Raw genomic sequence first — 23,340 nt, 5'->3', positions numbered from 1 at the left:
GCTGCCAGCAGCCTGCCCCGCTCCCCACTGCCATCTACCTCCGGTTCCCTGTTCACCATTGGGAGACCAGAGCCTGCCTGCCGGCAAGGAGGAGGGACCGAGAGGTTGGCCATTCCCGCCTGCTCACCAGCCCCGTATCCCGCCGCCAGTCACCCTCTGTGTATGGGGTGACTGGCTGGCCCAGAGCCTTGGCCTGGAGCCACCCACATCTGCCACCACCCATCCCTGGTTCCCCGTTTGCCACTGGGTGATCGGAGCCTGCTGGCCGGGGGAAGGGACCAAGAGGTTGGCCGCTAGACCCCAATTGGGCAATCAGGGCCTGCGGGCTGGAGGCAGCTCCTGCATTAAGCGTCTGCCCCCTGGTGGTCAGTGTGCATTATAGCCACCGGTTGTTCCGCGTTTGGTCAATTTGCATATTACCCTTTTATTATATAGGACTAGAGGCATGAAATTCATGCACAGGGGGGCGGTGTTCCTCAGCCCGGCCTGCACCCTCTCCAATCTGGGACCTCTCAGGGGATATCCGACTGCCGGTTTAGGCCTGATCCCGCAGTTGGACATCCCTCTCACAATCCGGGACTGCTGGCTCCTAACCACTCGCCTGCCTGCCTGCCTGATTGCCACTAACCACTTCTGCTTGCCAGCCTGATCGCTTCCTAACCGCTCTCCTGCCAGCTGATTGCCCCCAACTGCCCTTTCCTGCCGGCCTGATCACCCCCAACTGCCCTACCCTGCCAGCCCAATCGCCCAAAACTGCCCTCCCCTGCCTGTCTGATCACCCCAACTGTCCTCCCCTGCTGGCCTGATCACCCACAACTGCCCTCCCCTGCCGCAACCCGCCTCCTCCGCACGAGGCGGCAGAGACTCCAGGACCCGCCTCCTCCATGCCACGCAGTGCCACGGGACCCCCAGGCCCCACCGCGCAGAGCAGCCACCAGGCCCCGCCTCCTCTGTGTGCGTGGCCATCTTGTAATGACATGAGGGCATGACACCGCCTAGGCTATTATTAGTATAGATTAGGAGTGGCAAGGAAAAAAAAAATAAGCAAGGAATGAGGTTAGATAATATCAGGGTAGGAGATTAAAATTATAGATGGGGTCATCTTGCTGAGATAATATTTGAAGTAAAACCTAAAGAAAGTGAGAATACCTATAAGGTTATTTGGACAAAGCAGTTCAAACAGAGGGAACACCACATGCAAAAACCAGCTAAGCTGCCAATGTGGCTAAAACAGTGAGCAGGAGACAGGAAAAAAAAGGGGGGGGGGGGGGGGGCGATTAACTAGGTTCTTACAGACCACTTGAGAAATTTGGTATTTAGCTGAGAAGAATGTTGATTTAGCTGAGGGACTGTCACAGCCCAGTTTCATTGTTCATGCTGTGTTAAGAGCATAGGAAGAGTGACATCAGCAAGAGAGTGGAATAGGAGGTCCCTGGCTCACATCCCTCCACATGAACAACAATCCAACAGCCATTCATGAGCATAAGTGATTTTGTAGAAGCTCTAGGATTCAGGTAGGAGGTTGGGAAAACCTGGTGAAGCCGTAAGATCAAGGACAGCCACTGAGAGAAGGCAAGCCCATACCCCAGTGGAAGACTTATAAAACATGGTCCTGGCTGCAGAATGAAAACAGCTTAGATCCCCTATGGACTCAGCCCCAGCTCCATCCGCCAAAGGACTTGTGAAGAGCAACACCCATCTGTGCCTCTGATAACAGGCCCACACATCTCAGTCCCAATTACAGATCCTAAAACAACCCTGTTACCTGGCCCCAAACTGCTATACTGTAGTTACAGACAGTTCTGCTCACCCAGAGACCCAACAGAAAGATGCACAGGAACCTGGGAGGAGCCACACTCATCCTTACCCCTGGCAAAATATCCCCTGCCTGTAGATTCAACAGTGGACCCAGAAGTAGCCCCATGACCTAGCTCCAGCCCCGATTGACTATGGACCCAAAAGCAATCCTGTCCAACCAGGGATCTAGCATGAACCATATCCATCTGCACTCCTGGTAACAGACCTGCCAACAATAGACCCCACAGGTTACCCAGAAGCAGCCACCTGATTTGGCTACAACTCCACTCAACTGTGATTCTGGAAGCAGACTCATCAGGGGTCTAGCAGAAGGTTAAAAACCTGCCAAAACCAAGTATTAAAAACAGGAAAGGACATTTGCTCTTTCAAATGCAAAGACAACAACAAAAGGTTACATCGATCATGAAGAATGAGGTCAACATGACAAACTAATAAGGCTAAACAAAGTGGTCCAAAAGAAATAGAGATCTACAAAGAATTCACAATAATTGTTTTAAGGAAGCTCAGCAAGCTACATTAGAACACAGATAAATAAACCAACAGAATTAAGAAAACAATACATGAAACAAAACAAGAAGTTCAACAAGGAGAAATTATATAAAAGTACCAAACAGAAATTGTCAAGCTGAGAAGACAATGGATGAAGTAAAAAAAAAAAAAGCAATAGAAACTTTCAACAGCAGACTCAATCAAGCAGAAGAAAGAATCTCTGAACTGGGAGACAGATATTTGGAAGTTATAGTCAGAGGAGAAAGGAGAATATAACCAAGGACATAAAGAAGAGGTCACGTCAAGACTGGTAGAAAGTGTGGAGTAAAGAGGGATGGCTGGGCACCTAACAGGCAGCAGCTGAAGTTCTAGAGAGAGATCTCACATGGGGGGAAAGGCGATTTCCCCTGAGAAGTCTGGGGTTTAAACCCCAAGCTGGGCTCCCCAGTCCAGAGTAACTGAACCGGGAAAGATGCCCACATAACATCTTGCTGTGAAAACACTACAGGTTCTATATGGGAGGAAGAGAGGGCAAAAATATGCAGGCATCCTCTTAAAGGGCCAACAAAATAAATTTCATTTGCAGCCACTCATCTTGGGCTTCAGCAGAGGGTGGGCAGAGTGAACTAAAGCTGTGTGAGGAGAGTCTGGGGTTGGTGGCTCTGGGAAGAGAGCTGAGAGGACAGCCGCCAGATCCCTGTGCTGAGTTATTTCCCCATTCTGCAGAAACCAGCTTTCACAGACAGAACTTACTCATCAATGCAATTTTAGTCTGGTGGGGAGTGGGAAAGCAATTGTCCCACCCATTAGAAACCCTCTCACCCCACCCTATGGAGTTTACATGCTGCTAAGCTCTATAGCCTGAGACTCACTAAATGACTGACACTAATAATCAACCAGAGCAAAAGCTGATCTCTATGTGCTTCAAGTCTTTGCGTGACCTGCTTCTGGAGCTGGAGCTAGAAAAAGCAGACCTTGGCGCACAGCTTGGACCTTTCCACATGCATATAGATTGCTGATAGCTCCGAAAAAGATTTTCAGGGCCAGTCACAAACACCATCTGACATTGGCCTACACCAGAAACCCTCCGAAAAGGCCCAAAACCAATAAACCCAGTGGCCAGCTTTATTAGAGCAGGATCTAATAAGCTTCACAAGCAGTATATCAAAAGGGAAATATTAGCAGGCTCCAAACCCTGCTGAGGTTAAGTCTGCTGTGTGACAAGCACTGACACAGCACCCTGCACGCTATTAGGTTAAGCCTTACTGTCATCCAGCCTGAGGGGCAAGCCCATGCACACATGAGACAAAAGTAATTAACACTCAGTTACAACTGGAGGGCAAACACAATGTGCACAAGGGACATTAGAGCACCCAGGTCAGGTAATCAGAGAGACTGCGCCCCTGGATCCCACAGGTCAACTACTACATAAAGCCACCTAACCAAGACTGGGAGCCATACCAGATCTACTAATACATAGAAACAAACTCAAATAGGGAGCCAAAATGAAGAGGCAAAAAAAAAAAAACAACAACCCTCAAATGAAAGAATAAGAGAACTCTCCAGAAGAAGAGATAAATGAAACAGAGATTAGAAATTTGTCTGATATAGAGTTCAGAATAATGATGGTAAAATGCTCAACAGCATGAGAAAAGGTATAGTAACTATGAAAACAGAAATAAAGAATGACATAGCACAAATAAAGAAGACATTGGGGAATACGCATATTAGGGGAAACTGTGGATTGAATCAGTGAATTAGAAGACAGGGTTGAAAAAAGTCAATCAGAGAACCAAAAAGAAAAAACAATTAAAGAACAGGAGGACAGCTTAAGGGAGCTGTGGGACAACGTGAAACATAACAATATTCATATATCAGGTATGCCAGAAGATGTTTCTTTCCCACTCCCTTCCTCTCTGAAATCAATAAAGATACATTTAAAAAAAAATTTTTTTAAATCCACAAGGAAGGAACACTTCCAAGCTCTTTATATGAGGCCAACATTATCCTAATTCCAAAATCAGATAAAGACACTACAAAGAAAGAGAATTACATGCCAATAACCCAGATGAACATAGATGCTAAAATCCTCAACAAAGTATTAGCAAATCAGATCCAGCTATATATTTAAAAGATCAGCCCTAGCCGGTTTGGCTCAGTATCTAAAGCATCGGCCTGCGGACCAAAGGGTCCCAGGTTCAATTCCAGTCAAGGGCATGTACCTTGGTCGCAGGCTCCTCCCTGGCCTGGGTCCTGGTTAGGGATCGTGTTGGAGGCCACCAATCAATGTGTTTCTCTCACATCAATGTTTCTCTGTCTCTCTCTCTCTTTCTTCTACTCTCCCTAAATAACAATGAAAAAATATCCTCGAATGAGGAGTAACAAAGAAAAAAAAAAAGTACATACACACACACACACACACACACGTAGATAACATACATATATACACACACATTAAAAAGATCATACACCATGACCAAATGGGATTGATTCCAGCGATGCAAGGCTGGTACAATATTCGCAAATCAATAAACATGATACATCACATAAACAAATTAAAAGACAAAAATCGCATGATCATATCAATAGACGCAGAAAACACATTTGACAAAATCCAACCCCATTTTTGATAAAAACTCTCAGCAAAGTTGGAATAGAGGGAACATATCTCACCATGATAAAGGCCATATATGACAAACCTACAGCGAACATCATACTTAACGGGCAAAAACTAAAACCTTTTCTCCTAAATACAGGAACAAGACAGGGATGTCCACTTTCACCACTCTTATTCACGCAGTACTGGAAGTCCTAGCACAGCGATCAGACAATAAGAAGAAATAAAAGGCATCTATCCCTAGCAGGTTTGGCTCAGTGGATAGAGAGTCAGCCTGCGGACTGAAGGGTCCTGGGTTCGATTCTGGTCAAGGGCACATGCCTGGGTTGTGAGCTCGATCCGCAGTAGGGGTCTTGCAGGATGCAGCCAATCAATGATTCACTCTCATCATTGATGTTTCTATTTCTCTATCCCTCTCCCTTTCTCTCCAAAATCAATAAAAATATATTAAAAACAAAAAAGGCATCCAAATTTGGAAAGGAGGAAGTAAAACACTCATTATTGGCAGATGACATGATATTGTACACAGAAAACCCTAAAGACTCCACCAAAAAACTTTTTGGCAATGTAGCAGGATACAAAATCAACACCCAAAAATCGATGGCTTTTTTATACACCAATAATGAATTCTCAGAAAGAGAAACTAAACAAACAATCCCACTTACCATTGAAACAAAAAAATTAAGATACTTAGGAATAAACCTAACCAAGGAGGTAAAAGACTTGTACTTGGAAAACTACAGGACGTTGACTAAAGACATAGAAAAAGATATAAACAATTGGAAGAATATACCATATTCATGGATTGATAGAATCCACATCATTAAAATGTCCATACTACCCAAGGCAATCTACTACAGATTCAATGTGATCCCTATTAAAATACTAATGGCATATTTCACAGATCTAGAACAAACAAAAATTTATATGAAACCAAAAAAGACCTCGAAGGCTGCAGCATTCTTGAAAAGAAGAGCAAAGTTGGAGGACTCTCAATACCAGATTTCAAGTTATACTACAAAGCCAACATAATCAAAACAGCCTGGTACTAGCACAAGAACAGGCATATAGGTCAATGGAACAGAACAGAGAACACAGAAATTGACCCAAGTTATTACGATCAATTAATATTTCACAAAGGAGGCAAGAGCATACAATGCAGTCAAGACAGTCTCTTCAATAAATGGTGTTGGGAAAATTGGACAGATACATGCAAAAAAATGAAACTAGACCACCAACTTACATTATATACAAGAATAAACTCAAAATGGATAAAAGACTTAAATGTAAGTCGTGAAACCATAAAATCCTAGAAGAAACCATAGGCAGCAAAATCACAGACATCTCTCATAGCAATATGCTTATAGATACATCTCCTAGAGCAGTGGTCGGCAAACTCATTAGTCAACAGAGCCAAATATCAACAGTACAACGATTGAAATTTCCTTTGAGAGCCAAATTTTTTAAACTTAAACTATATAGGTAGGTACATTGTTATTAACTTAACTAGAGGCCTGGTGCACGAAATTCGTGCACGGGGGAGGTGGGTGCCTCAGCCCGGCCTGCACCCTCTCGCAATCCGGGACCCCTTGGGGGATGCCTGACTGCCAGTTTAGGCCCGATCCCAGCCTAAACAGGCAGTCAGACATCCCTCTCGCAATCCGGGATCACTGGCTCCTAACCGCTCGCCTGCCTGCCTGATTGCCCCTACCTGCTCACCTGCCTGATCACCCCTAACCACCCACCTGCCTGCCTGATCTCCCCTAACCACTCTGCCTGCCTGCCTGATTGCCCCTAACCACTCTGCCTGCCTGCCTGATTGCCCCTAACCACTCACCTGCCTGCCTGATCGCCCCTACCTGCTCGCCTGCCTGCCTGCCTACTCACCCCTAACCCCTCTGCCTGCCTGCCTGCCTGCCTGATCGCCCCTAACCACTCTGCCTGCCTGATCACTCCTAACCCATCTGCCTGCCTGCCTCATCACCCCTAACTGCCTCTGCCTGCCTGCCTGATCACCCCAACTGCCTCTGCCTCGGCCCCCGCCACTGTGGCTTCATTCAGAAGGACGTTCGGAAGGTCATTAGGCTGTCCAGTCTAATTAGCATATTATGCTTTTATTATTATAGATTAGGGTACTCCTAAGGCTTAGGAAGAGCCACACTCAAGGGGCCAAAGAGACGGCCGGAGCTCCAGTGGCGCAATCGGTTAGCGCGCGGTACTTATAAGGGGCCAAAGAGCTGCATGTGGCTCGCAAGCTGCAGTTTGCCGACCACGGTCCTAGGGCAAAGGAAACTAAGGAAAAAATAAACAAATGGGATTGCATCCAAATAAAAAGCTTCTGCACAGCAAAAGAAACCATCAACAACAAAAATAAGAGCCCACAGTATGGGAGAACATATTTGGCAATGATATATCTGATAAAGGGTTAATATTCAAAATATATAAGGAACTCATACAACTTAACAAAAGGAAGACAAACCATCCAATTAAAAAAGGAGCAAAGGTACTAAATAAATACTTCTCCAAAGTGGACGTACACACAGCCAAGAGACATATGAGAAAATATTCAAAGTCACTGATCATCAGAGAGATGCAAATTAAAATGAAACTGAGGTATCAACTCACACCTGTCAGAATGGCTATATCAACAAATCAACAAATGACAAGTGCTGGAGAGGATGTGGAAGAAAGGGAACCCTAGTGCACTGCTAGTGGGAATGCAGACTGGTGCAGCCATTATGGATAATAGGATGGAGTTTCCTCAAAAAATTAAAAATGCAACTGCCATTTGACGCATTGATCCCACTTCTAGGAATATATCCTAAGAGACCCGAAACACCAATCAGAATGAAGGTATGCATCCCTATGTTCGTAGCAGCACAATTTACAATAGCTAAGATCTGGAAACAGCCTAAGTGCCCATCAGAAGATGAATGGATAAAAAAAAATTGTGGTACATGTATACCATGGAATACTATGCAGCTGTAAAAAAGAAGGATCTCTTACCCTTTGAGAGAGCATGGAGAGACCTGGAGAGTATTGTGCTGAGCGAAATAAGCCAGTCAGAAAAAGACAAGTATCACATTATTTCACTCATATCAGGTATGTGGAATCTAATGAACAAAATAAACTGATGAACAAAATAGATCCAGAGACATAGAAGCATAGAACAGACTGCGGAATCTCAGAGGCAAAGCGGGGGAGGATGGGTGGGTGGGAAGTGATCAACCAAAGAACTTGTAGGCATATATATATGCATAACCCATGGACACAGACAATAGGGTGGTGAAGGCCAGGGGACAAGGGCAGGCTATAAGGGGGAGAAGTGGGGACATATGTAATACTTTCAACAATAAAGATTTTTTTTACAAAAACTTAAAAAAAAAGAAAAAAGATATAAGTATCATAAATGAAAGAGAAGATATTCCAAAGATGCCTCAGAAAAAAGAAAAAAAAAGATCGTATTGTGAGAAATTATAATCCCAGATAAAATGGATAACCTAAATGAAATGGATAAATTTCTAGAAACATGCAACCTGCCAAAACTGAATCTAGAAGAAATAGAAAATCTGAACAGATCAATAACAAATAGACTGCATCGGCAAAAATCTCCCAACAAAGAAAAGTCCAGGACCAGAACGCTTCACATATAAAATTCTACCAAACATTCAAACAATTAATACCAATTCTTAAACTCTTCCAAAAAAGAAAAAAGGAACACTTCCAAATTCATTTTATGAGGCTATTATCACTGATACCAAAGCCAAAGATACCACTAGAAAACTATAGGCCAATACAAACATAGATGCAAAAATCCTCAATGAAAGACTAGAAAACCAAATTCAACAACAGCTCATTAAAAGGATTATACAGAATGACCAAGTCAGATGCATACCCTGAATGCAAAGTTGGTTCAGCATATGCAAACCAATTTATCTGATCTAAACTGGTGCAGCCACTGTGGAAACCAGTATGGTGGTTCCTTGCCTTGGCCAGCATGCTCAGTAGTTAAGAGCAACAGCCTGCGCACCGAAGGGTCCCAGTTCTATTCCAGGTCAAGGGCACGTACCTGGGTGCGGGTTCACTCCCTGCCCCCCATCAGGGCACATGTGGAAGGCAGTCAGTAGCAACCAGTAGATATGTCTCTCTCACATCGATGTCTCTCTCTCTCTCTCTCTCTCTCTCTCTCTCTCTCTCTCTCTCTCTCTTTCTCTCCCCCAACCTCCCTTGCACCCTGTCTAAAAAATAAATGGAAAAAGAAAATTAATTACCATATGATCCAGCAATTCCACCCTGGATATATATCCAAAATAATTAAAATCAGAAACTTGAACAGATATCTGTACACCAATGATAATAGCATTATTCACAATAACCGAAAGGTAGAAAGAACTCAAATGTCCAGAAGCAAAAAACACTAAGAGTTGTCAGCAACCACTAGAAGAGAGGAGAAAAAGCATGGTTCTGCTGACAACTTGACTTTGAATTTCTAAGCATTCAGAACCGTGAGAAAATAAATTCCTGCTGTTTTAAGCCACCCAGTGTGTATGTACTTTATTATAGCAGCCCTAGGAAATTAATACACTGGCTAATGTAGTACTTGAATTCATAACCCCAAACTGCTTTTCAAATTTTAATTTAAAATTTCATCACCAAGAGAATACCCTTTTAACATATCTTTGACCAGGAGTCATTTAATTTACTAAAAAAATTTACATGTGGTACAGATTTCATTTCCATTTATACTGTTAGATTGATAAAGATTGTTTCCAGTATTTTAGATAATTCTTAAAGATATCAATTGAATCACTGTATATTTTTTCCCAAATTATAGATGCAAACATACCTGAGTTTTTCTAAGGCACTTTCTCGTTCACTGCGAAGTTTAGCTAAACATGTGTTCTCAGCTTTAAATTTTTCTATTTCCATTTCCAATTCAATAATTTTCTCTCTCAAAACTTCGGATCGAGCACTTTCACCTATAAAATAGGCCATAAACAGTGAATTTCACAATTGGTCTTCAGCAGCAAAGACACTAGCTAGCTATTAACACTAAGAGCCAAAAATATGGTAAATGCCTCCATTAAAATGCATTAGAAATAATATTTCAAGTAACAAAATTTTTCTAAATTTAATTGGCCTAACCTTCCAGATAAAACCAATCTAAATTTAAGAATCAAATTATTCTACCTGAAGAGTTTCAATCTGGCAATGAATTAACATTATATTTAAAAGGAAACCATTGGAACAAATTTTTTAAAGGCCAGTATATAGAAATAGGTTAAGAACACAAATAAGTCACAAAATATCTAAAGCACAATTAATTGATACCAAAAAGCAAAGTTGGTATCACTAATTGATACCACTAATCAAAGAAATACAAATTAAGACTATTTTGTTGTTGATCCTCACCTGAGGATATTTTCCATTGATTTTTAGAGAGAGTAGAAGGGCAGGGGAGAGACAGAGAGAGAGAAACATTGATGTGAGAGAGAAACATCAATTAGTTGCATGTGCCCCAACCAGGCCCAGGGATCGAGCCTACAACCAAGATACGTGCCCTTGACCAGAATCGAACCTGGGACCCTTCAGTCCATGGCATACTAACACTCTATCCACTGAGCCAAACTGGCTAGGGCAAGACTTTTTTTCAATACAATTTGCTATTTAAGAGAGTAAAATAGCCAATGTTTCTGTCCTTCAACTGCCCTTTTGGAAACAACCTGATTTCTATCACAAAACTAAAATACACATATCTACCCTTTGAACCTACTTCTAAAATTCTAATTAAAGAACTTGTAAAATCTTACAGCTTTGCACAAAGATATACATTGCAAAGGTATTTCTACTAATAAAAAAGAATTTGTCTAATATTAAGAAAATTGCTGCCCTGGCCGGCTTGGCTCAGTGGATAGAGCATCGGCCTATGGACTGAAGGGTCCCGGGTTCCATTCCGGTCAAGGGCACATGCCCAGGTTACGAGCTCAATCCCCAGTAGGGGGCAGGAGGCAGCCAATCAATGGTTCTCTCTCATCACTGATGTTTCTCTCTCCCTCTTCCTTCCTCTCTGAAATCAATAAAAATATATTTTTAAAAATTACTGAATAAAATTATGTTACATTCATGTAATGCTATGCAATCATTTTTTAAGTACAGTGTTAATGATAGGGCAAACACGTTTTATACTTATTTAAAACATATGAGGCACATTATAATACATGTGTCTACAATATTTAAAATATGTAGGAAAAATGACTGAAAAAAAATATCCCAAAATGTTATCACAGGGCAGTTCAGTTACCTTTGGGCAGTTAGTTCAGTTATAAACATTTTTGCTTCTATACTTTTTAAACTTCCAAAGTTTTTGCAAAAAGTGCTACTCTTAAATTCAGAGTATTTTTAAAAATACCTTGCTATAATTTATATTTTAAAGCACCTATGCTTTGCAAGACAATCAGAGTTTATAATATAACATGATAGAATAGAAAAACTTTTCAATATAAGTTTAAAAAGTCCATCACATCAACTGAATACTATACAGCCATTGAATGAACCAAAGCAGATGTATGTGTGTGTTAAAACAATCTTCAAAATATATTATAAGATGAAGAATTTTTTTTTTAGTCATGTTTTCATTTGTATAGAAAGGAAATTACACTCACACATATGTTTTCATATGTATGGCATGTTTTTAGCATATACAAATGAAATGGGGATGTGGATGCTTCTAGGAAAGGGGACTAGGAGCCCAGATCTGGTGAAAGAAAGAAACTTGGATTATATTGCATTTCTTCTTAGTCATGTTTTAGCATGTTAATGCATGAGGCAGTAAAAAAAAAATTTTAAGTAAAAATATAGTCATTTTAAAAAAGTGTGCAAAAAAGAAAGTGTGCACAAAGTTTACTCCACAATAACACAAACCATAAATTGAATACTCCCTGGTTGTAAAAGAAACCTAAATGTTATCTCATCTATATATATAAAAGCCTAAGCAACTGAAGAACCAGTCGACCGCAGCCGCTTCCCCTCCCTAGACACTCGCAAGGAAGAAATTATATAAAAGCAGCCACCAGGTGGCTCCCAACAACCGGCACGAACATCAGCAGGATGGATCCAGATCCCAGGCCGGCAAGGGCATCCCATCACCCATCCAGAGGGCCAATGGTGTCCTACCCCCCACCTCGGGATGGGCGCCAGACCCAGGGCTCACAGCTGGCGAGCACCACTACAGCGGCGCAAGCCTCTCCCAATAAGGGCTGGGCATAAGCCTGCGGCAGGTGCAGCAGGACCAGGATGAGCGGGAGCAGCAGGCAGGAATGGCAGGCAGCGTTGGACTGCCGGTTTCATCCCAATCCCTGCAGGCCATGCCGAGGGACCCCACCCGTGCATGAATTCGTGCACCGGGCCTCTAGTTTCATAATAAAGCAATTAATTTTAAAGCTTTGAGAATAAGATGCAAGCTTAAATTTGAAAAATCTGAAACCACAATTCATTCAAACATCTTATACTAGTGACTATTGCATTATTTAGATCCACAAATCAAATTTTAACAAATCACCTATCATTAGACTTTACTGAGCAACCAGAAAAGTTAGGATTTTAAGCATTCTGACAACATACTGATAAAATAAATGTTAAACTTGTAACATTCTGCTACATATTTTATAATGCTCTGACTTACCAGGGGGTTGATCTTGAATGTTTAACTTGGGTTCATTTCCCACGTGTGAATCTGACTTTGCTTTTGGTTTTGGTTTCAAAGAAGGGAAGAATTTCATCATCAGATCTGATGGAGGAGGACTTGTGCCTCTGCTGAATTGGTTCAAGTCTTCCTTCTTGACTGGTGCAACTTTCCTTTTTATTGTTTTGTCCATTATACATATCTCACTCTTATTAGGGTAGATTGTCTGGGGAGTTCCATAAATGGCTTCATTCCCAAGCATAACATCATTTTTAAATGAATTCTCTTCAAGATCCGTCCAAGTTCTTTCATCATCAAAGTCAATTTTACTCACAGTTACAAATGAGGGTCTTCTTGAGGACTCAGAAATTTTATTTTTCAAGCTTTCTGTTATGATAGACTCATCACCACTATAATCTTTATCAGACAAATCCAAATCCACATCTCTCCTTTTATCTTCTTCTTGAGTCCCAGTGTTCCTGAAAGGTCCCTTACCTTCACAGACTTGTGGACTATCTTCTCTGCTACTCAAACCCCTTTCACTATTCTCAGTTGATGGTTTTACGATAATGCCCAGTTGTTCCTCAGAGTCTGTGCTACTGTCAGTGTTCATTACACCATCATTGCTTGCATTCCATCTCATCTGATTTTCAGAAGTGCTCATTTGGAACACTTTCTTACTGACTTTACAAGACGGTGTCCCCAATCCCTCAGGTAAAAACACTGAATTAATTTCTTTGGGTGCAACCTCACACTCACCCTCATTTTCACATTCAATACGGTCTAGATGCTCATTTTTGTAACACTGACTAATGGGACCCAGTGTCATCATCTTTTGCTGCTGCACAGCTTTGACAGGAGTAGAAGACAGCCGATGATCTTTGCAGATCTGTTGGTCCCTCTCTAAGATCTTCAATACAAATGAGGAATTGCTGGAAAATGATATTTCATCAGCCGCTTGCTCTAAAAACAAAAATTCATCTAATTCCAAAATTTCCTTTTCTTTTTCTCGTTCCCAATTCTCTAACTTTTTCTGAAGAGAAATGTCAAGAGAAGATTCTGACTCTTTCAAGGTCTCACTTACTGAGCTCTTAGAAGCCTTGCAGCCAACCAGCCCTGTCAAAAGGGGAAGGCTATCTTTAACTTGAGTGTTATTCCAAACTTTGCAACCAATATCACAAGGTTTTGAACACTCGGGTTCATTTTCTTTATTATTAGATTCTAATTTTTTTTCTAACTTGATCTGTTCTCTAAATTGCCCATCACATTTCTCCCCCGCCAGTATTTTCAATCCTGATGGAAAGAGACCTTTCCTATTATTACTCTTAAGCACTTTTGTCTTCTGACTTAGTGTGACAGAACCACTGTTGGTTCTAGCTTTATTGTTCTTTTTAACAGGAGGGTTCTCTGTACATAGTTCTTTATTTATAAGAGCAGTTTTCCGCTGGAATTGTTGTCTGTCTATTTTAAACATAGGTTGGTCCTCTGAAATGCTCTGACTAGTCACTAGTTTACTGTCCTTCCCTTTCTGAAACTTAGATTTAGCATTAGTAAATCTAGCTAAACCTTCTCCTCGTTTTAAGAATGGTTGTTTTGGTTTTTCTTTGATTAGCAATGATCCTTCTGCTTCCTACAATAAAGAACAAAATTTTAATTAATTCTGGTATATTTAAAGCAAATTAAACAAATCTCTAGTCTTAGATAATTTAATCAAATGCTAACCCTCAGCTGTTTCTGTTTCAATTCTTGTTCTTCCAACTGAATTTGTTCTTCCAAGTAATCTTCAAATGTCTGTTTCCTTTCTCTAATAGCAGCTTTAATAGGCCTAATCATAAAAATAAAGTTATTTAACATGCAAATCATGACGTGATGAATATTTTACACTTAGTGTGCCTGAAACGGACTCTGTACTGCACTGAAAACTAACCTTTTTCAAAGTCACAAACCCCCTCCTTGAAAAATATTTTTTCAAGTTGAAAAGCAAAATTTTATTTTCTAGAAATATGTTTTAAAAATTCCCCAAAGAAAATGCTATTCTCTCATTTCTCTATCTTCTTCCTCTTCTTCAACACCTGATATAAAGGACATTATTTACACTTTATTATATCTTCACCCAGGTCTCCCGACAAGGCTCCATCTATGTATTATTCTGTGTTTGCAAGCTGTATTTTCATATAGCCATCTACAGATACAGGTAGATGTACTCTATTCCCCACTTAAGTTTCAACCATTACTGGCTTTCCTGTTAATTCCCTGAGGAAAGGTTTGGGATTGAGGGGCAAACTCATCTCAACAACAAGCAAATGTTGCAGGCTACTTGCCACGAACCAGCTGTCATCCATCCCTCTTGAATGGAACACCTCCCCTTTAAAAATTTAATGAAAGCATCCCCCAAAATACAGAAATATACAATACTCTACATGATTTGAAAAAAAAACCTTCTGAAGTCCATCTGTGGACCTCAGATTAACTTTTGAAGTAACGTATTCATTACATAACTTTAAAATATATTTCAAAAATAGTTAATTATAGCCTTAGCTGGTTTGGCTCAGTGAATAGAGCATTGACCTGTGGACTGAAAGGTCCCAGGTTCAATTCTGGTCAAGGGCATGTAACTTGGTTGCAGGCTCCTACCTGGCCTGGGCCCTGTTCTGCGGACGTGCAGGAAGCAACCAATTGATGTGTTTCTCTCACATCAGTGTTTCTGTCTTTCCCTCTCTCTTCCTCTGTCTCTAAAAATCAATGGAAAAATATCCTCAAATGAGGGTTTAAAAAAAATAGTTCATTATATACACATTTTTTAATTTTAAAAGATCATTAACAATGTGCCCCAGCTGGTTGCTCAGCGGTTAGAGCATCAGCCTGCCAACCAAAGGGTCGAGGGTTCGATTCCAGTGAAGGGCATGTACCTCAGTTGCAGGTTTAATCCCCAGGCCCAGTTGGGGTTCATATAGGAGGCAACCAATCAGTGTGTCTCACATCACTGTTTCTCTCCTCCCCACCTCCCTCCTTCCCACTTTGTCTGAAAATCAATGGAAAAAATATCCTTGGATGAGGATAAACCACAAAAAAGTCATTTGCCCCTTGGCCAGTGTGGTTCGGTTGGTTGGAGCATTGTCGCATATACCAAAATGTGGCAGTTCAGTTACCAGTCAGGGCACATACCCAGGCTGTGGGTTCAATCCCCAGTTGGGTTGCATATGGGAGGCAGCTGATCGATGTTTCTCTCTCACATTGATGTTTCTCTCTCTCTCTCTCTCTCTCTCTCTCTCTCTCTCTCTCTCCCCCATCATCTAAAATCAATAAAGATAAACATTTTTAAAGTAATCTGCCGATCAATAACATATCAAAAGATTTCAAATATTTAAGAAAATAATAAACAACTTCAATATTGGTATTTTATCCATGTCATAAAGTTTTTAAATTCTATCACAAGACTTACACAATTTTAATTTATGTGACATTAATGCGAGACACCAATATTTAACATGTTTTACCCCTAACTATTTGAGAGAAAATTTTATCCAGATATTTGTTAGATGAGAAAACTTTGCTCAGTTCTTCCAATACAATGTCAAAACCACTTAAACTGATAAATCTCCCCAACTTCTTTCTGTTGCTGACAGTATATGATAAGTTGTATCTTCAACCTTATATGTACTGGTAAAAGCATCTTCAAGCAAAAACAAGAAAACCATGGATCTTTCAAAAAAAGAAAGTGCTCAATAATAATGGTTGGCTAATATATTAAACTAGAGGCCCGGTACACAAATTCATGCACCAGTGGGGTCCCTCAGCCTGGCCTGCAGGATTGGGCCAAAACCAGCTCTCTGACATCCCCTGAGGGATCCCGAATTGCGAGAGGGCGCAGACCAGGCTGAGGGACCCCACCAGTGCACAATCGGGGCCAGGGAGGGACGCAGGAGGTTGGCCAGCTGAGGAGGGACCGCGGGAGGGTTCCAGGGCATCCGGCCCATCTCGCTCAGTCCCAATCAGCCAGACCCCAGCAGCAAGCTAACCTACTGGTCAGAGTGCCTGCCCCCTGGTAGTCAGTGCACATCATTGCAACTGGTCGACTGGTTGACTATCTGGCCCCTGGTGGTCAATGCATGTCATAGCAAGCAGTGGAGCGGCCTTAGCATATTTTTAGCATATTATGCTTTGATTGGTTGAACAGATGACCGGACGACCAGACACTTAGCATATTAGGCTTTTATTATTTAGGATTATCACATGTCTTATTCCTTTTAATGTGGGTAATACCTTTCTTCATTATTAACCACTTCTGAGGAATCACCAAATTTTTTTAAGTTCACAGCGTTCCCTTCCTGAATCTGGTTTGTCATTTTCTCCCAACATGGTAAAGTATCTTCACCTAAGATAAAAATTAGGAACAATTCAGTTTTTTTAAAAAGCATATTAATGTCTTAAAAGTTGAGAATTTTACAAGTTGCTAAGCTTAGAAAACATTGGTTAAAAGTAGGGTATGCCAAAGAGTTCAGAACTCTCAAGGATTTCTTTAATATAATAAAGAAAAACTACAAAACCCTGTCTGGCTGATGTGGCATAGTGGATTGAGTGTCATCCCATTCACCAAGAGGTTGCTGGTTCAATTCCCAGTCAGGGCACATGCCCCAGTTGCAGGCTCCATACCCAATAGGAGCCATGCAGGAAGTGGCCGATCAATGTTTCTCTCTCATCAATGTTCTATCTCTCCTTTTCCCTTCCTCTCTCTCTCTAAAATCAATAAACAATGGACACGGACAATGGGGGGGGGGGGGTGAGGGCATGAATGGGGGGGCTAGGGGATAACGTGGGGATAAGGACACATATGTAGTATCTTAATCAATAAAAATATATTTTAAAAGAAAGGAAGAAAGAAAAAAGAAAAAGAAAAACTACATTAAAACACAATATTCTTTTTTTAATTGATTTTTAGAAAGAGAGGGAGGAGAGATAGAAACATTGCTTTTACTTTTAAAAAAATACCTTTAAAAGGCATTTTGGGATAATATGGGGAATTCTAAAATAGATTTGAATATTACAAAATTATTGTTAATGTTCCTGGGTATAATAATAGTATTATGGTAATATAAAAGATTGTCCTAATTTTTACTTGATGCATGCTGAAATATTTGAAATATTATAATGTCTACATATTACTTGCAATGAAATGACTCAGCAAAACTATATATAGATGTAGATGAATAGATACATATATCCACACACATACAAAGTATATATATATATATATATATATATATATATATATATATATACACACACACACACACACACATACACATACACACACACACAAAGTAAATATTGGCAAATTATTAACTGCTAAATCTAGGTGGTAGGTATACTGGTAATCATTGCAGTGGTCTTTCAAGTTTTATAGATGTTTGAAATTTTCCAAAATAAAAGATTAGAGGGTATACTGTATTGTGTAATTCCATATCAAGGAATTACTCTAAATTAGGAATAAAATATTATGCACAATATTAAGCAGTAAGAATAGATACCTCTTGTCATATTATATTTACCATAACTTAACTCAAAAGAATATATTCTTGAAATTGGATATTAAATTTAAAATACTGAAAATGACTCAGTATTTCACAAAGAACATTACATACTGATATTTTACTTAACTATTATAATGATGAAGTAATTAAAATTATGGTTACAAAGATTACAGAATATACCATAAGCATTTTCTATGTTGAGTGGGAAAGAACACAATTTACTATACAATATTCTGTAATTACAAAATGTGAAGTGGGGACCAGAAAAAAAGACTAGTGCCCTGGCCAGTGTTGCTCAATGTCTGTTAGAGTGTCGGCCCACACATCAAAGGGCTGAGGGTTCAATTCCCAGTCAAGGGCACATATCTGAGTTTTGGGTTCGTTGGTTCCTTCCCCATCCCCTGGTCGGGGCATGTGTGGGAGTCAACCAATCAATGTGCCTCTCTCACACTGACATTTCTCTCTCTCTACCTCCCTCCCTCCCTCCCTCCCTCCCTCCCTCTCTCCCTCCCTCCCGCCCATACTCCCTCCCTCCCTCCCTTACTCCCTCCCTTCCTCCCTCCCTCTTTCTTCCTCTCCATCTCACTCTCCCCTTCCCTTCCACTCTCTCTAAGAAGCAATGGAAAAAATATCATCTAGTGAGGATTAACAAAAAAAAGAAAAAAATATATCAGAAATCACATGAGAACTCCATGAGTTTAGACCATCAGACACTGAGTGCTAGTTCTATGGCAAGAATGTGCTGGATACTAGGAATATAGAGGAATGGTGAAGACAAACCAAGTGTCTGGGTTAAAGGGGATTTTTTATGAGTAATAAATCCCATCATCAACTTTTTTCTTGCATATTACATCTTCTGTCAAGTGACCCCCCACCACATACATTTTAAATCAACCTCAACCTATTTCTAAGCTCTCAAAGAAAAATGGTTCAACAGAACTTTTTGCCTTCCTTTTAGAAGTTCCCAGGCTGCCATGCAAGTTTTGAAGTCAGCATGAGTACTGAGATTGTTCTTGGACAGTCACAAATTCTGTGTCCGACTCTTCATCCAATTCAGGCTCAGTGGCTATGCAGCATGTAGGATCTCACATTTTTCGCCAAGGGCACAGGAGAAAAATTCATAAAGGACTCTTCTTGTTTTACGGCACCTTGGTAAACATTCTTGGTTAAGTGAAGAGAGAAATATAAGTAACTCACCTTTAAGATAGTTATGGTTTTCTTCCTTCAAATCATTTTTTTTCACAAGTGCTTCTTGATATTGTGCCTCATAAAACAAACTGGGAGAAGCACCACTTTTTGAAGTTAAGACAAAATCTTGATGAGTAGTTCTACAGAAGTTGTTTTGTTCATTGGACAAAGTGTTGGAAGTGTATGTTTTTTCTTGGGTTTGATTCTGGTAGATATATGATGGTAAGAAGGGTTTGGGTTTCTCTATGGTGGCTGAACTTCCTGGAGAACTGTACTTCTGGCTCTGATCATCAGGCAGCAGAGTTAAACCTTGCAATTAAAAAAATCAACAAACTGATGTCTCTCTTTAACATTTTCACTTCCGCCCGTCAGTGATCCCACCACAAAGTTTTCTCCAAAGTGATAAAGTATTTTTTTCCTCCTTATTAGGAAAATGTGTTTAACAAAACCATAAAAACTTAAAAGTCCAAAGTGACCCTCAAATCATTTTAATTGAGAACATGTTTACACGATGATTCACGTGCAGACAGTGTATACAAGGCAAAGCTGCAGCACAGCCTAACTCTATAAGGCATCACTCATGCGCCAAATGTGAGAAGCATTCCTGGTGTCCTCAGCTCTGCAGTCCCATGACAAACACAGTTAGACAGCTTCAATGCAGATAGTTACAAATGATCTGAACTGTTCCCTAATGGTCATGTTCTGTGTTACAGCATATAAAAGTATCTTCCCTTCAGATTACCGTTGACGTTTTGGTGTCCTCAGGAAAGGAATTATGGGTGATTTTTCTGTTTTGTACTTTTCTGTAGTTTAAATTTCCTGTAGTATTCTTCTCCTGTTTTGTTTCTTAAGTCTGTGCTTTTGAAGTAACCCAATAAACAGAGAGAAGATTCCCCATGTACTTATCTCTTGGAGGTTAGGTGACAATACTAGCCATACTAGCCATCCTGCCTTGCTGTACCAGTCCCTTGACATCCTGCTACTGCCCCTCTATTCTCCTTTTGTCTCAATTAAATTTAGAATGAGCACAGGATGGAAAATGTTTCATAAAAGAACCATGCCACTTATCTACCTTACTCCTAGCCCACAAATAAAACTGGATATCAGGTAGATCCTTATTAAATATCAGGTTCAACTTCCTTCCTTTATAACAATACTCTCTCCATTTAAATATTCTTGATTCTTAATGGTCATCCCACTTCAATCTGAACATATCACTGATAAAAGAGCAGTATCCCAAAGCAGCAATTCTCAAAGTGTGGTCTATAAACCCTGGAGGTCTCCATGACTCTTTCAGGGCATCAGGCACCAGGTCAAACTATTTTTATAAAGTACTAGAGACCCAGTGCATGAAAATTCATGCACTGGATGGGGGGGTCCCTCAGCCTGGCCTGCCCCCTCTCACAGTCCGGGAACCCTCAGGGGCGGGAGGCGACCCAGCGATCAGGGGAAGGTGACGCCCCATCACACCTCTGCTGCTGCCACTGCCGGCAGCACAAGCCTCAGCCAGCCCTGGTTACCTGAGCCTCAGGCGGCCCAGCCATCCAAGGCTTGCCTGCACCTCTGGCCGGCCCTGGGCTGCTGGGAGGCTGAGAGGACTGGGGACTCCAGAGGCAGGCACCCCGGCGGGGCTGAGGAGACTGGGCGCCGCCATCTTGTGGCTGTGGGTACCACCATCTTTGAGGGCGGGGCAGTCAATTAGCATATTCCCTCCTTATTGGCTGTGGGTACTGCAATCTTTGAGGGCGGGGCAGTCAATTAGCATATTCCCTCCTTATTGGCTATGGGCGCCACCATCTTTGCGATGGTGTGAGGGTCAATTAGCATATTCCCTCTTTATTAGATAGGATTAAGCAAGTATTTGCATGTTTCACTGTGCTGACATAGGCACTGACGGTGCAAAAGCAAAGTGGAAACTCCTGGTGGCTTCGCTCAAAAGCAGAACCTTGGGATACAACTATACCAGCAGTCAGTGTATTAGTCATCACCATGCACTCACAGTTTTTTTCAAAAAGGTTTTTCTTAAGAATTCACACAGACTAAGCCTCCTTAAACAGATGAGAATGCTCTTCAAAAAAAAAATTTTTTTTAGCCTCTTCTAAATAAATTCAAGGTTTCTCTTCAGGCACTCCCAAAACAGTTCTGCTCTGCACATGCACTAGATATTCACCAGCGAAAGCAAAGGGTTCCTAGAAAGCAAAGAAATCTACTCTGTGCCTGGGTGAAGAACTAAGCCCTATATGAACCAGACCCTGGCAGTAGTTCGAGAAGCCATGTTCTTTTTGCTGTTGTTAATCCTTACCCGAGGATATTTTTTCCATTGATTTTTAGAGATAGTGGAAGGGAGGGAGAAACATTGATGTGAGAGAGAGACACTGATTGGTTGCCTCCCACACACTCTTAGATTGGGGCCAGGGATTAAACCCATAACCCAGGTACATGCCCTTGACCAAGAATCAAACCCAAAACCCTTAAGTACATGAGCTAACACACTAACAAACTCTAAAATCCAATTTTTTATGAGCAACACAGGCCAGGGGAGGGAGCTATATTCTTTCCCTTGATGCATCCAACTCTCCCGTTTCTCCTTTCCCTCTAGTTTGTTTTCAGTAAACTCCTTCTTTTGCATGTTTTGCTTCCTCTCTTGATTTCTATCTTGGAGGAGGGGCAGCAAGAATCCAGTCACTGGTGACATCCAAAATCACTAAACCACTCATCTCATCCCTACCACTCCCATCACTCCCCGAGTCCCAGCCAGTCACACCCCGCACACTCATTTGCCAATGTCTTATCTTCTTTATATTCTCAATGCCCATGCAACCTCTGAACACAATAGGCACTGTCCTGAATCAGTGAAGTATGGCTCTTCAAAGGTAGCACCAAGGAGACACACATTGTTCCAGACCACTGGTTTTCAAACTGTGGGACACAATCCATTAGTCGTTTTATCATCAGATGCAACAGGTCAGGACTGGCTTTTTTTTTTTTTTTTTTTTTTTTTACATAGAATAGAATAAATAAAATAGAAAAGATTCTTGCTACATGCCAGGCTCACTAATAAAGACTGATTTATGAAATTTCTTTGAAATTATGAGTCGTGATTTAAAATGTTTTTGTTACTATGAAGAATGATCAACAAACTTTCAAAACCACTGCTCCAGACACATTTTAACAGACTTTTCCCCTGATAAGCACATCATGCTATTCACTGATTGAACAGAGAACAAAAGAATTCTGTCATCTGCTAAACAAAAAATATTTCTGGTATGGTTCTTTAGCTGAATAAAGTGGCTTCTACACATATTTACCTCTATGATACAGAGCAGTTATTGTAAACCAGCAGCCCTAGACCAACTTTGGCTCTAGATCTTTTATTCTACTAGGTCTTTTTAAAATTTTATTTCATAAATAAATGAATATTTTTAAGGACACATATGCTCCAGAACGGTACAGCTTTCACTTGTCCCAATTATATTATACCACCACTGTTTCAGGTATCTGCACAGTCTCTAAAGAAACTGGAGTTTGCAACATATGAAAGAGAATAGTAGAAATAACCTGTCAAACAATTCAAGATAAGAAATATGTATAACTGCCAATCATTGTACTAATTGGAGACCCCATGTAAGCAAAAAATACCTGGGAGTGTGTGCTGCCCAGACACCATAGTGAGCAGCTTCTCTTGCTCTTCCATGAGTCTTTGCAGTTGTTCCAACTGTTGCCTCTTCAGTTGTTCCTGCTTCTTCTGCTGCACCTCTTTCAGCTTTTTAAACATAAAATTAACTTATTAAATTAATGACTTTACATTTTTTATGAACCTTCACTCCTTACCTTTATCTTAATCCCTCCCATCTCCCTTTTTATATCTTCCCTAATAAAGAGTATCAAAAAATTTAAAAAAAAAAAAAAGAGTTTCAAAGAGGGATCCCTAAGTAACTACATCTGCCACCAAAACTCTAAAATCTAATTTTTTATGATGGAAACCATATTGACTCTCTCAACTAAGAAACAGAAAG

At 40.8% G+C, this 23,340-nt stretch overlaps 1 protein-coding gene and 1 pseudogene across 4 annotated transcripts in view; both read right to left on the bottom strand.

Annotated features, from left to right (window-relative positions):
* CENPJ (centromere protein J) overlaps positions 1–23,340 on the bottom strand; it is a 110,470-nt gene that overhangs the window by 52,639 nt on the left and 34,491 nt on the right. For 3 of the 4 annotated variants that reach the window (XM_059684162.1, XM_059684164.1, XM_059684163.1), the window contains 6 exons: positions 22,964–23,087; positions 19,334–19,633; positions 16,869–16,980; positions 14,328–14,430; positions 12,606–14,235; positions 9,771–9,903 (listed from right to left, as the gene is read on the bottom strand). In XM_059684162.1, coding sequence (XP_059540145.1) covers positions 9,771–9,903; positions 12,606–14,235; positions 14,328–14,430; positions 16,869–16,980; positions 19,334–19,633; positions 22,964–23,087 — 2,402 coding nt within the window. The remainder of the gene's footprint in view (positions 1–9,770; positions 9,904–12,605; positions 14,236–14,327; positions 14,431–16,868; positions 16,981–19,333; positions 19,634–22,963; positions 23,088–23,340) is intronic. The other variant, XM_059684165.1, reaches the window with a different exon arrangement.
* On the bottom strand, positions 14,487–14,893 carry LOC132226284 (small nuclear ribonucleoprotein F-like; annotated as a pseudogene).

The sequence above is a fragment of the Myotis daubentonii genome, chromosome 2, assembly GCF_963259705.1.
Source record: "Myotis daubentonii chromosome 2, mMyoDau2.1, whole genome shotgun sequence".
In the NCBI taxonomy this organism is placed as follows: Eukaryota; Metazoa; Chordata; class Mammalia; order Chiroptera; family Vespertilionidae; genus Myotis; species Myotis daubentonii.
The sequence above is the reverse complement of the archived record's forward strand: the minus strand, read 5'-3'. Positions and strand labels throughout refer to the sequence as shown.